General features: G+C 35.0%; 3 protein-coding genes across 6 annotated transcripts; 2 read left to right on the top strand and 1 right to left on the bottom strand.

Annotated features, from left to right (window-relative positions):
- Window positions 1-185: 185 nt before the first annotated feature.
- LOC111368558 (endonuclease MutS2) lies at window positions 186-4,728 on the bottom strand. 3 transcript variants are annotated; one of them, XM_022989869.1, is made up of 5 exons: window positions 4,141-4,717; window positions 2,297-3,236; window positions 1,666-2,190; window positions 904-1,350; window positions 186-658 (listed from the first exon to the last, which is right to left on the bottom strand). In XM_022989869.1, exons 1-5 carry the CDS (start codon window positions 4,608-4,610, stop codon window positions 338-340), a joined length of 2,703 nt encoding a protein of 900 aa, XP_022845637.1. In that variant the 5' UTR covers window positions 4,611-4,717; the 3' UTR covers window positions 186-337. The 3 variants fall into 3 exon arrangements, with proteins under 3 accessions (XP_022845637.1, XP_022845638.1, XP_022845639.1); XM_022989870.1 differs by having other exon boundaries at window positions 2,297-3,131; XM_022989871.1 differs by lacking the exon at window positions 1,666-2,190 and having other exon boundaries at window positions 4,141-4,728.
- Window positions 4,729-6,929: 2,201 nt separating this feature from the next.
- On the top strand, window positions 6,930-11,183 carry LOC111368557. Of its 2 annotated transcripts, XM_022989867.1 has the most exons (5): window positions 6,930-7,082; window positions 8,078-8,131; window positions 8,277-8,380; window positions 9,842-9,880; window positions 10,693-11,183. In XM_022989867.1, the coding sequence occupies exons 1-5, from the start codon at window positions 7,007-7,009 to the stop codon at window positions 10,843-10,845; spliced, it is 426 nt and encodes a 141-aa protein (XP_022845635.1). In that variant the 5' UTR covers window positions 6,930-7,006; the 3' UTR covers window positions 10,846-11,183. The 2 variants fall into 2 exon arrangements, with proteins under 2 accessions (XP_022845635.1, XP_022845636.1); XM_022989868.1 differs by lacking the exon at window positions 8,078-8,131.
- Window positions 11,184-13,286: 2,103 nt separating this feature from the next.
- LOC111368556 (putative glycine-rich cell wall structural protein 1) lies at window positions 13,287-14,174 on the top strand. The gene has a single exon (XM_022989865.1). It carries the CDS (start codon window positions 13,320-13,322, stop codon window positions 13,884-13,886), a length of 567 nt encoding a protein of 188 aa, XP_022845633.1. The 5' UTR covers window positions 13,287-13,319; the 3' UTR covers window positions 13,887-14,174.
- Window positions 14,175-14,536: the final 362 nt, after the last annotated feature.

Raw genomic sequence — 14,536 nt, 5'->3', positions numbered from 1 at the left:
TGTTGAAGAACAACTCCTATTGAGCTAAGATTTTTATTATCTGTAGACAACTTAAATTACAAAATGAAGTATCTTAATAGAGTGGCCTTGCTATCATAATCTGCTCATATTCAGCCATTGATCCAAAATTCATCAAGAACAGCGCCTTGTTGCGTAGGTTGGAATTGGCCACAGAAAATTAGAAGTATGCATAAAATCAAATGGTAATAAATTCTACAAAAAATTAACAAATATTGACATTATAGATTACACGAGAAAAAGATGCTACACAATTGTTCAAGTTATCTGAACATAAACAAAATTGTAACTCGTGTTACAACTGGATGCAGAAGCACATTTACTTGATATAAGCAATAGTACAACCATAATTCATTGGACTTTCCTGTTCAAATTTGGCAATACGAGGATGGTCTCTTAATAATTGAATTACACGCTCCTTCAAAACACCAGTGCCCATTCCATGTATAATAAAGAGAACTGAATTAGACCCTCTTTCATTGATAGCCATGCTGACATGGTGAGTAGCTTCCTCGACTCGCATACCTCTTAAGTCAATCGTGTTCTTCGATGTCTGCACAGCCGGGCCAAAAGGAATCTCCTCATCTTTTCTAGTTTCTGAAAGACTCCTTAAGTTCTTCAGATTCTTAGTTCGCCAACCCTACAATAGCAATCATAAAATACCCATCATTGGTTTCTATGCATTTGTAAGTCAATAGGGGAAATATAAATTACTCATGTTTTCAGAAACTTGTAGGTTAGTCCTGGATTTATTAAACTACCATATCCCCCTGAGATTTAATAAACTCTACATATTACCCCAATTCCCTTAAGATAGTCTAATATTGCTAATTTTTTTAGCGTTGAATGATAAATGGCCAACTAAATTCTAGGAAGCTCACTTGCCTTCCTTCTTGAGAGTGGGACCAAAGACATTGCATCTTTACCATCAGAAGGAGCTTTTATACTGCTTGTGTTTGCACGGACTCTGATTTTTCCATATTGGACAAGGACTGTATTATCATCTGCTGGTGCTTCAACTACAGTAGCCAATTTACTTCCTAAACCCTTTACAAGAACCTGCTCTCCAAGCTGTGGAGTATGAAAACTGCCTTCAACTTCAACATCATTGCTAGGCCGAAGAGCTTCAACAATGGACGCAATGGTAGACTCCGATACCTTCAAAAGAGAATTGAATTGGTCTCGACTTGTAGTTCTTAGTTGGTTCCCAAATTCTTCAACTATAGCATCAATCTCAGTTTTCACAACTTCCAGTTCCTGTTGAATCTGCTGGGTTTCCTTTGCCTTAAGAGCTGCTTCACGTCCATCAAGATCTTCTGCCTCATTGAGGATCTTTCATAGAGGAGGAGGAAAATGGTGAGATCAATAATAGATTCTTGGCTATAATAAATGCAGGCAGAATTCTTAAGAAGAGCACAACAACTTAACAGGCTGGCTGAAACTGAAAAAGAATTTAACTAATGAGCATCTTGTATTGTCAAGTACATGAAGCAGATAAAAAACTCGTGAACTCAGAAAAAAACAGTACATTTGGCCCATTTGGCCCAACTGCTTTGGGAGCTAGTAGAATTTATCGGTATGTAGAACTATACGTCATCAGAACACAAAAATGAAAATTTAATCTTTGATTGAAGTTTATAACAATACCTCATGATAAATTTTCATTACGTCCGAATGAAGGGACACAACTCTTTTTTCTTGAGTTTCTAATCTGTCTCTCTCTTCCACTAGTGATTGATATAGAACACTATTCAACTTCGGCATCTTTTCAGGTGTTAACTTCTTCACCCAAGATTTTGCCCGTTCAATTATTTTTCTGTCAAAACCAATTGATTCAGCAATAGTTAAGGCATTTGATTCACCCATGCTTCCCCAGAGAATCCTATAGGTAGGCTGCAGACTCTCCAAGGAAAACTCCATGGCTGCATTCTCAAACCGAGCATCCTTTTCTTTCAGACAAGTTAAATCTGCATAGTGGGTTGTTACAACAGCTAACTTAACTCTATCCTTGAGATATTGCAATATGCTGGCTGAAAGAGCCACACCTTCTGAAGGATCAGTCCCACTTCCAATTTCATCGAGAAGGACAAGAGAATTCTCAGAAGCCACATCCAAGATTTTATTAATCCGTGATATATGCCCACTGAAGGTTGAGAGACTTTGTTCTAAAGACTTCAATTGATTATAAGTTCGACATCAACAAAAGAATTTATTTTGTGACAGGAAGAAGAAACTAAAAGTGTAACTAATCTAACAGATAGAGAGAGAGAACAATTACCTGATGATCACCTATATCTGCAAGAACAAGATCAAACCATGGGAATCGTGGATTGTTTTCAGCAGGAAGATACATGCCGGCTTTCGACATTAATGAAGCCAATCCAAGAGTTTTCATTGAAGCAGTTTTGCCTCCTGTATTAGGTCCGGAAATCACAACCACCTTTACTTCATGTCCAATTTTGATGTCAACAGGCACTGGAAAACTAAATGCACCAGAAACTATTCTGGAGTTTGTAATGCCACTTTCCTGATCTGAAGACAGTGAACTACTGGATTTGTTAAAATCGGAAAATTTTCTCAGCGAAGACTCTAGCAGCAAAGGATGTTTTATTCCATCAATGTCTACAGATAATGCGTTATTTTCTAAATTCTCATAACCCTCTGCAATAAAATTTGGACATACCCCATTCATCCACCGAGCATGAGCAGCTCTCGCAAAAGCGAGATCTACTTCCAATACTCTATCCAATAAATACTTAATTTGTCTCTCAGACTGGGCAGTTTCAGCAGTAAGTAAACTCATTATAGCTTGCTCCTCTAACCTTTCGGAATTCATGAGCCTCACTTCCTGATTGTTCAACTCAATTGCCTCCCTAGGTTCCATAAAGTAAGTTGCCCCAGAGCTGCTAGTATCTAGAACTACTCCACCAGGCAACAAAGATCTACGGTTAGCTCTAATAGCAACACACATCCTTGATCTACGCTTGGTTACTAGCGGTCGGTCAATTCCACCAGCCTGAAAAATTCGAGCAGAAACCTGCTTCAGCGTTGATTCGAGATTTTCCATGTTCCCTTTTCTTTCTAACCTTATGATTTCCAATTCCTCACTGGCTCTGTCAAGGATCACTGAAAAGTTACAATCTATACAGAAGCCTATCTTTCGCTCCAATTCAGTCAAAAAATTGCAATTCCGAAGAATTTTAAGCAGAGGAGAGCACCTGCTTGAATGGAAAAGATGCACATAACCCAATGAAGCTGCTTATTGCTCGTTAAATTTGTGGATTCATGCAGCAGCTTCTATGTCAGGCAAGAGAAATATAAGGGAAGCTAGAATGTGTACTCCATTTTATTTTTATCAATTTGTTTAAACGAATCCATCAGTTTCATATGATGTATGCTCTCTCATTGAGAATATTGCAGAAATTAAATAAAGCAGCTAAAAATGTTCCTTTTGGCATTTGCCTAGCACATGGTTCTATATCTATGACATTCTGCATATTGTATAAATACACTCTTGTATTGTCTTCTAGGGTAAGAATGATATACATCAAAAAGATGCCTCAAATGGAAAATTATTATATACATTAGATTCATTTTTCTTCCACAATTGAGCTAACTGCATAAAAATAAGTATGGTTATTTGGACTTACAGATCCATCAAATAAAGGAAAGGGGGTTATAGATTCTAAGCTCAGTCAAGAGTTAAAGCAATCTAAGACAATTTTTACTGGTCATGGGAGAAGCGTTGTTTGCGAATCAAAACTCTTCCAGAAACTTGTAAACATAAGTATTTTAAAATCATTAATACTGATTTTCATGTATATCCAAATTGAACCGTCCTTGATGTTCACCACATTAGCTGTTCTTTCTTTCTTCCTTTATCTTTTTTCTTGTCGCAAGTCACAATCACTTCACTGGATTTTAGCAGGTAGCTTTAATAGATTTTCATGCTTGTGTGCATATTGAAAACAACTCTAATGAATTTTGATTTATCTAGTTCTTGAATTGGAATTCCAAGACCAATTAGAGCATGTATGGTTAAGCTTAAAAATAAGTAAAGATAGCTTTTTTATTTCCAAATGATGCTGCATGAAGAGATAAAAGAAGTTTATAAAGTAATACCTTTTGGATAAATCATTCTGCGCTGAAATATCCTCCAACTGTTCGAGCAAAGCTCTGATCGCTCTTAGTGTCCGTTGCACCGAGCAAAGCTCACGAGTCGATAGCATTTCACCAGCGACCGAGGTTTCAACAATAGCCGAAACATCCTCTATTCCCGAGAAATCCAACGGCTGAGAGATATCCACAGCGGCAGAGGTCTGAGCCAGGAGTCGCCTGCTATCGTCTGGGCATTTCCCCAGAGGAATTCGGGCTGTTTGAGCTGCGGCGAGTCCCATTGAGGTTGAGGTAAATGCGGCGAGCTGGGTACACACGGAGGGCCATTCGAGGATTTTGAGGGTTTCGGAGTGGAGTGATTCGGCGACGTTGACCCGGTGAGATGGTAACTCGGAAGAGAGGGATTTGGGATGGCGAGAAAGACTACGATACGGCGGAGATACACTCAAGGTGACGAGGCTGTGGCAGAGTTTCATTGAAAGAGAAGCAGAGTGAATTTCAGTTGGCAGTTTTTTCCACTGCAATCCTTCGTAGGCAATAGTACTGCAACGCGACTCCTTAAAGACTGGGTATTTTGAGGTTTACAAGAGCGCAATGTAGAAAATAAAAGCGTGTTTATCGAGAAGGATTTTTCCCTGAGTACCGACAAAATTTATAGAATGCACCAAGCTATACGAACATAAGGGTTGACATATAGGATGATCGAATCGGGAGGGTTGACATTTTTTAATTTACGCAGGACCCACATAGAATGTGAGGGTCGATCAATTGAAATGTCACCAAAATTCAGTGAAAGTGGCTTTTTCCTTGTAGAATTCATATAGAATTTTGAAATGGAAAAATCATGTCCGTTTGTGTTTTATGTTTTTTTCATCTTTGAATGATGTGTCGACACCTATATCTATAAAAAAAAATTCTTTGCAAAAATCATATACTTGTAACATAACTTTTATCGACAAATATTTGCCAATAAGTGGTATTTAGGCCCGTTTGTTTCATATTAATGTAAGAATGAGAATGAAAAATATAGTCGTTACAAAATCCACAAAAGAGATAGAAATTCAAATATGGTGATTTGATGTGATGGATAACGATCATATTTTAATGGCCAAATAATGGGAAACATACATGGGCTTAATTTTTACTTTAGTATTTAATTTTTAAGAAAATTTCATAAGTAAGAGATTAAGTATAACATATTTCAAAATTAAGAAAACAAGTTTCAAATTTCAAAAATCAGATTTTTATTAAATTTTATTTATGATTTAATTAATTAATTAATTTATTAAATATATTTAAGTCACATATTTATACAATTTGATCACAAATTAACAATTTAATTAGTCACTTATTATTTTTTGGTCACAAATCAAAATTTTATGTCACAAATTATTTTATGATCACAATTCAAAAAAATTTGTAGGTCACAATTTTTTCATCGGTCACAAATAAAAAATTAATTAGTCACGAATTAATTTTTAATCACAATTTATCAAATTATTGATCACAACTTATTTTTATGTCACAAATAAAAAATTTGACAGGTCACATGATTTTTCGATCATAAATAAAAATTTTTTTACGTCACAGATCACAAATTATTAATTTTTAGGTCACACGTTATTTCTTAGTCATAATTTATCTTTTTCATTGGTCACAGATTAACCAATTCACTGTCACAATCAACCAAATAATCTATGACCATCACCAACACTTCCGACCACCACTTCAACGCTGCCTCCAACAGCACCATCACCATCACTGCCAAAATCACCACCACGTTGGTCACAAATTAAGTCACCACCAACACGGCTAACAGCACTGCTACCATTTAGAATCATTGTACAGCTACCACAAAGCACCGCCAATCGCAAGAAACCACTTGCAGACACCACCACACCACATACTGTAGTGGATTTTGAATCTGCATCTGTCGTAGCCGCGACCAGCACCACCACCAAATTTTCTCTCATGAGCAGTGGCAACGAACTAATACCTACAATCGACACCACCTTACAACCATCGCTAACAACATCACCCCACCACACTGTTACTAGTAAATCGCCACAGATAATTGCAAAACACGAATCAAGGATAATCTTGAAGCATCTTACTCTTTTTCTGCTTTAGCGAGACAAAACCCGAAGCCGCTTGGCGATCTAAAAGCAATAATCTCAGATATGTGAACTGTCTATAGGTAGCAAAGAGCGTAGTTGCGGTGATTGGAAAGTCGACGACGTCTTCACACCGCTCTGCGCACCACCTTTCGCACGGCACCACTGAAAGCACTGATCGATCGGTCGGAATAGAGAGGAATTAGGTAGGATACTGGTAGAAGATAGAGAGAAAAAGGTAGAAGAGAGATAGAGGCGTCGCCAATATAAAAAGGGTGGGTGGTAGAGAGATTGACGGCGAGAGAGCGTGGGTTGTGTAAAAAGATAGAGAGGATGTAGTTAGGGTTTGGAACGGGGGTTAATTTTATGATAATATTATTAATATTTAAAAAATAAATTTTCATCTGATTTTTGAAATATCAAACTTCCTACCTGATTTTAGAATGATGAATATTTAAAGTATGATTTTGTGTAATTTTCACTTAATTTTTTTGCATTTTCCCTCGGGCCGGTCCAGTCTGGACCATAGGAGGCTTTTCGCACGATGGGCTACCTCTACGTAGGCCCAATCCCCATACCAATCCGAGGGCCCACCAAATGGACCCGCGACGTAACTAGGCATTGTGTAAAGACAAAGCTACCCTTGCCCCGAGAATCTCTCTCCTGTATGTCCCCAGAAAATTCATTTTTGGGCATTTTGCAATTTCTCACACAGAGAAATGTAAAAGAATTCCGACAGAAATTGAAAAGGAAAAGAAATGATTCCGCGGCAATGGACACCGCCCTGTAACAATCAATGCACTCACAAATACGCTGCCCTTATTCAAATTCCTTGTAATTTTTTTGCCCTCTTTCTACTGAATTACCTTACCTTATTATTAATCGTCGCCCACGTATTTATGTTTATATGAATTGATTTAATTATGTGTTTCATATGCATAAAGTTGAGCTAAGCATTTGCATTATACTAGCTATTTATTTAGATTTACTCGCGTTACGAATTACGTGGAGTTTGTATAGAAAGTCTAGTTAATACGTTATGAATTGTTGAATCTGGGCGTTTCTGAGAGAAAATAGAAGTGATTGCTTTAATTTCTGTTAGGCCGTTTTTGTTTTTGTGAAGAAATTAGATGAGGCTGAGCGAGGGCAGAGTTTTTAAGAAAATCTTATACAACTGACGCGTGGTCATTTCAAACAAATGTTATCCTCTGTGAGCTTGTCTTATAATTTCTTTCCCTGGATGTAGTTGTTGATATGACTTAGATGTATGAATAGGGAATCAATCAAAGATAAATCTAATGTTTGTCCCTACTGTGAGAAGGGAACAGTGTCTTACTCTATTTATGTCAAAATATCACTAAGTATCTCCTGAATGTTATGATCGTATACTTGGATTGATTAAATACCATGGTTCTTTATCAACATAATACGAACATTGAATTTTGTAGCCGTCCTATAATGGGCCGGGAACAGCATGTAAAATTTGATTACTAGGTTGCGTGATGTTTGAGTTGAATTTAAATAAAGAAGAATGGAAGATAAGAAAAGATGTCTCTATATGAGTTTCTCTTAAAATATTAGGAGGAAACTTGTTTGCAATTCTGTGATCGAGGTACAATAATCAACAAGAAAATTTTGGATGCATATTTATTTGTCTTATCCACATTCCAGACACAAACTGTTTGCTCGATATAGTACATCATCTGGTCCTATTTCAATGGCTTATGGCTTTTCCTTTTCTGTTTTCGTGATTCGTAAGCATTTTTTTCCCCAAATGCACATGTTCTTATTTGGTCAGATCCGTCTAATCATTCCCTGGGTTCTCCTAGGGAGAGTATTCTGCAAAAAGGGGTGTGACTCTGATGGTGACACGTGGGAGGACTGTAAGTATTAATTTTCTGTGTCCGATGTTGTTGGTCTGTCAGCAGTCACAAATATATATTATTGATGACTGTCTACTGGACTCAAAAATTGGTTTATCAGAGGCCAAGCAAGTGATCAAATGTCTATTTGGTATTTGATATTCAGGTTTAGGAGAGTGTGATGAGATATGCTATAAAGACCCAGTTCTAAAGGACCGACAATGGAGTGCTTATATTGACCGTTCTCCTGGTGCTGCCAGCTACTCGGAGGTTTTTTTTTCCCTTTCTTTAGTCTGTAATTCTTTCATGTTGTAGTTGCTTGCTCATATCTCATTTCTATAATGGCCAGTTATGTGCACAGATGGTTGCTAACAATTTAGTGATTATATGCTTCTATCTTGAATACAATTGTCTATGAGATATTTGAAGTGGTATGTGGATTTCTGTTTTCCATTAAATACATCAATTTTTTTTTTTTTTTGGGACATCCACTCAAAAAATAAAAATCAATTATATCTGAAAGTAGCACCTGTTTGGACATTCACTCAAAAAATAAAAATCAATTATGAGGGTGTTTGGTAGGAATTTTTATGTGAAAATGAATTTTTGAATAGTGAATTGATGGGAAATGTGTGGTTGAAAAATAAGAAAAAGTTTTTGATTTACGTGTAATATTATTTTAATAAAGAATGTGTGGTTGAAAAGAAGAGAGAGAAAAATGCATTTTGATAAAAATGGGTGCCAAACAGGGCCTATATCTGAAAGTAGCACCTGTGTATTGCAAATTTAAGTGGAATCATGTATTATTTTAGTCTTTTGTCGTGGCCACGAATGAAATGGATTGGGTATGCTTTGGATAGATTCTTGGTGTATTTGGATGAACCAACCATCTTCATTCTAAATCTGCTTGTGTGGGTCCATTTGATTTTATTATATTGGCCTTAAGGGCTTAGTGTAAGTTATCCTGTTATCCATAGAGACTAAGGGTCCGTTTGGCATTGCTGGCATGAGTAGAGCTTTTAGCAGTAGAACTTTTGATAGTAAAGCTTATATTAAAAGGTTGTTGATTGTTTGTTGTGAATAAAAAAGTGCTTTAATTATTAAATTGATTGTTTGGCAACATATCTATGAAAGTATTTTTGTATAAACTTTATATCTATTTAATTGGGTTAGAAGTTATAAAGTTTTTTGATATGTTAATGTGTGTTTTGTTAATTTTAAAACTTCATTAAATGTAAAAGTTCAATATAAGTTTTTTGAGAAGCTCCAATACAGCTTTTTAAAGCTATTTTTTGGTCAAAAAGTACCTTTTGACTTTAGCCAAACCGCTAGTATTTTGAAAAAAGAGCTTTTGACGTCCAGTAAGTGCTTTTAGGCTTTGGAAAAGTCCTCCCAAACATACTCTGAATAATAGTGTTTAGGAGTTGTTCATCTCCAATAATGATGGGTTGAAATTAGTTAGAGACATGAAGAGTGTCAAGAACAAAAGGCATGCTCAACTTTTATTTCTGTTGAAGTAGAATGGAAAATTGTGATTGACATTAAGGTCTGTCGGGTGATAGTGTCATATAATCTATTGTTTCATTAAGGAAGAGATTTGTTCTTTGGTGGTGGGCATTATCTGGTTGGTATTCTAGTGCCATCCATGCATGATATAGAAGCATTGCATACTTCGACTGTTTCATTATAATATATGATCACTTGAATCAATTTTGCTCATTTCTCTTACAGGAGTGCTTCCGTGCTTGTGTAGCTGGCTGTGGTTACAAGGTCAGTTCATGTCTTTCAGTTGAGCTTTGGGTTTTATTTTCTAATTTACATGCTAAATTTCTTATTGGAAGTAAAAACTGTTAAAAGGCTAATTCAAAAGAAAGCTTATGAGACCCTCTTTTCTTAATGGTACTAGATGTTTGGTTGTTAAAGAAAAAATGTCGCAGATGAACTAAGTGGAAATGAGAATTAGTTCAGATTGTCTTCTTGAACAAGTAGCAGGAATAGAATTTGAAAGGAAACCAAGTGTTCTTCTATTGACTTTGTATTAGAATGTCCATATATTTGCATTTTGTGCTTGATTTTCGTTGTAACTTGTGAGAGAATAACTTCTGCGAGTCCTTTGAAATTTGCAATCTGCAATGCGAGAATTCTGCAAGTGCTTGATTTTGTGCTTTTTTGCATTTTGTATCTTGTCATCTCTGGTATTGTGGTATACTCGAGTTTGATGGTTGCTTTAAGGCCCTTATTTTCCTATTGCTCAAAGGAAAATTCTTCTTGGAAATTTCTTAGTTTTTCCAAATTATGGACTCTGCTTGACATTTCAGAAGTTGCACTGGCATGCTTCGACACCTTTTTCAGTTGAAAGTTTGGGTTGTATGATGACCTTATGAATTTTTATATTATTAAAACACTGTTGTTTAAGATATAATGGGCATTTTTTGAATCAATGAATTATAATATCGTGCCTCAGCACTGTGGAGATTATGGTAATTGCTTCATTGCACAAGTTAAAGCGAAAAGGCTAATTTTAGGGATGTATCTTATATATGTATTCATTATTCACGTATTACATCTTGTTTTGATTGCAGTTTGATTTTCCATCAGAGAAAGTTAATCAAGTACATTCAAAGAGACCATCAAATCCTCCCACCGTAGAGAAACCACCAACCCCACCTGCTGTTGAATCCAGACCACCTTGTGACTCCGCTTCTGCTGATGACATACCTAGCATTTCTGCATAGTTAGCAAAATCATTGTCCGACTGTTCCGTCGGTTTGTCTTTGTAAGAATTTCCTACCCATAGCCTTATCATATTCTTAGATCAGTACCATCTGGGGCCATTTTTGCTTCTGTTCCAGATGAGGTTCAATAGCATTAGGGTGTTTGCCTTTTTGGGACTTTTGATGATGACGACGAAAAAGTCGTAAGAGATAACCGGGATAATCTAGCACAGCCAGTCTTTTCATCTGATGAAAGATGATTTTAACGAATGTTATAAAGATTTCTCACGGAATATTGCTGTGCTGACTGATTCAATAATTTATTTACAAGTACGCCCCTGCCTACAATTTACATACCATATTTGGCTACATTTAGCATGTTGTATTTGTTCGTTGGTAACAAAAGAGACATATTTTGCAAGAAAAAATAGAAATATTTACAAATTTGTCATTATAAATAGCTTTACAGGCAAAAACCTTAATTAAAAATAATAAATCACATCTTATATATTAATTTATACGGCACTTTGCATATTGTTTACTAATTTTACTATTATTTTTTAAAATTTAGAAGGTTGTGATGTTTTAAATGTTTTTCATTTAAAAGATGTTATTTTACTCTGAAGCATGCAAAATTTATCGTCTTCATTTTCTTTAAAATAAAACTTGTAATTATAGGAAGTAAACTTTAATAAATTCATATTGTGTTGGAAAAACCAGTCGAATTTCATTTAAAATTTTTCCAGCATTATTAAATGGACAAATAGAAATTATTAATTGTCATCATTTAATAAATAAGTTATGTTCGATGAATCATTCTTTTTAGAAAAAAAAAATATCTATATGGTATTATTATTATTATTATTATTATTATTATTATTATTATTATTATTATTATTTTGTATCTTAAAAGAAATTTCTTGTTTATTTTAAGTTTAGGTTATTATTTTATACTATTTTACGATTTAAAGAATATGTTGTTTTCTATTTTACGAGAAACTTTAAGAATAGAAAATAAATTTAAATATATAGTTTTATGTCATAAATTAAATTAAAATGTCGAGTAAGTATTGTATAGAAAATACTTGAATTAATGGAAATTAAATTTATGGAAAAAACATGGATGTAAGAGAGAAAATTACAAGGGATATTTGGTATGTTGAATGCTAGCGTAGTTGCTTTTGTAATGGTGATGTTCCGCCATGGTTGGGGTGTATTGAGTGGGGGGTCGGGTGAGTGGTGAGTTTGTCTGAAATGATGAAATGTTTAATTTTTAAAGTATTTTTTGAAAAATTATAATCATTCCTTATATATTATTATTATATTGTTTTCTTTGATTTTAATTTACTTGAAGAGGAGAGCACGACCTATGATTTAATGGTCGAAATGGAAAGAATGATGAGTTTTGTTATATAATTGAAAATTTCGAAATGGATTATGCTAAAATAAAGTTGATGATAGATTTATCACATTTTTCAAAGATTAAGAATGGAAAGTGCAAATTTTTCTATTAAAAACGAACGCTTTATATTTTGGCTTTATTCTAAAAGCGAAATGTCACTACTTATCACGAAGGCATAGTATTTCTATGGCTAATTAGCAAAAAGTCCCTATCTTTTGCATTCATTGCTAAAATAGTCCCTATCGTTTCAAATTTGGTATTTACACCCTCATTCATACCTTTCTTGTGACAGTTGTTCTTTCCGTCACGTTCTGTTAATTTTACCATTAAATAAATACATGAAAATCACTCATGTTCTTCAAAAAGGGTAAATTGGAGTCGGAGATGGTGGTTCGATTGGAACAATTGCGTGTTATCCTCCAAATTAAGGAAAGATAGTTACTTAAATTAATGACGTGCCCACCATCATCAATAACACGCGTTTCACTTGCTAATGTAGATCACACTAAAGGCATCTTTAAATCGCCATGACACGTACACTTCGTAAAATTCGTTCAAATCATAAATACTCCGACTGGTGCATTATCATCATCATAAAATAGAGTGGTCTATCACCTCACTTTTTATGCTCTAAAATAAAAAGATATAATTATGCTACAAGTACGTTATTTTTGACATCATTTTTGACAGCTCTCTTACATCACATGAGTGGGCTATCAAATTGAGTGTACAGCAGCATAATTGAATAAAATATCTGCTTGCGGTCCCTTTAGCCCACAAGGGAATAAAATAATTTGGATTTTTAAATTGAACATAAATAATTTTATATAATATTTCTCAATGCATTATTAGTATATATCTACAATCAAGTAGTACGACTTTAAGTATTTATCGGAGCTTAATTTTAAAAATTAACTATCTAAAATAGAGAGCATTTTATATTTAGACAATTTATATGCTAAAAAGAGTCTTCTTAATTAGATATTATTGAACAATATTTAAAACAAAAAGATATATATTAAAATGTTGAGTCGAGGCAAGTGGAGTCGAATCAAGTGTATCAAATGTCCATTAAAGACTCTGCACGTGTGCAATGAATGCATCCCAAGCCCCTCAACTGCCATCCATCTTAAAGGCCTTTGACACCTCCTTTTCCCACTATCTCTACTTGAATATTTCCTCTTGCTCTTGTCTGATTCTCAGACCAAATTTCAACATGAAATCTATAATCACCTTCCTTTTAGCTTTCTTGCTCATCGCTGCTACTCTTTCCTTTGCAACCCAACCCGAACCCACTGGAACTGGATCATCCAAACCAAAATTTAACAATAACAAGAAAGGTAGTGGAAACGACGGTGGGGTGGGTGGATTCTTTGGACCCGGAGGCGGGTTCAACATTCCCGGGTTTGGAAGTGGGTGGGGAAATGGAATTGGTGGTGGGTATGGAGCCGGATATGGGGGTCCGAATGGTGGGTACTCTAAAGGTGGCATCATAAGGTCCTCTCTGGTGTGCAAAGAAAAGGGCCCATGTTACAAGAAGAAACTGATATGTCCGGCTAAGTGTTTCAGTTCATACCACAGATCCGGCAAGGGATACGGCGGTGGCGGCGGTGGCGGTGGGTGCACCATTGATTGTAAGAAATGCACTGCTTATTGTTGAAATAAGCTACCCATGCTGGTAATATATATATATATATATATATTATAAATTTGTTGCTTGATTAGCTATATGCAAACTTTATTGAGCAGCAGCTATAATGTTGAGGGTATTGGTACTAATATGGCATCATGTTTCTATGTAACTTCTGATGCTGTTACGCCTATTTATCATTTTGCATTATGTCCCAGAACGGCAGTGATTAAGAATATATTAAGACAGATATTTAGAGCCGGTTTGATTCTGAAATTAAAACATTACATCTGAACATATTTAAATAATTTTTTGGAATTACATTTCTAGTTAGAAAGAGTTTATGTAAGAAGTTTGTCCAAGATGATAAAACTCTTCTACGAAAAGTAGGAGTGGAAGTTAGGGTATCTTCAACCCTTCCACCATTTCAACATTTTCCCTATTTTGCACCAAAAATTTGGTGAAATTCCTCTCCAACCCAACACCATAATTTGCACCAAAGTGGTGCAAATGAATACCATTTTGCACCAAAATTTTGTTAAGTGTATAATGTTTTTTTTATTATTATTATTGATTGTACTATATTTTTAAAATTTTTATTAATAAATCCAATATTTTCGTTAACGAGATGTAATTATTTATTTAGTAATTTATGTAGTAGTAAATTAAATAAATAACTA

Source organism: Olea europaea, chromosome 19, assembly GCF_002742605.1.
Source record: "Olea europaea var. sylvestris chromosome 19, O_europaea_v1, whole genome shotgun sequence".
NCBI lineage: Eukaryota > Viridiplantae > Streptophyta > Magnoliopsida > Lamiales > Oleaceae > Olea > Olea europaea.
Note: the sequence above shows the minus strand (reverse complement) of the source record. Positions and strands in the feature narration are given on the sequence as shown.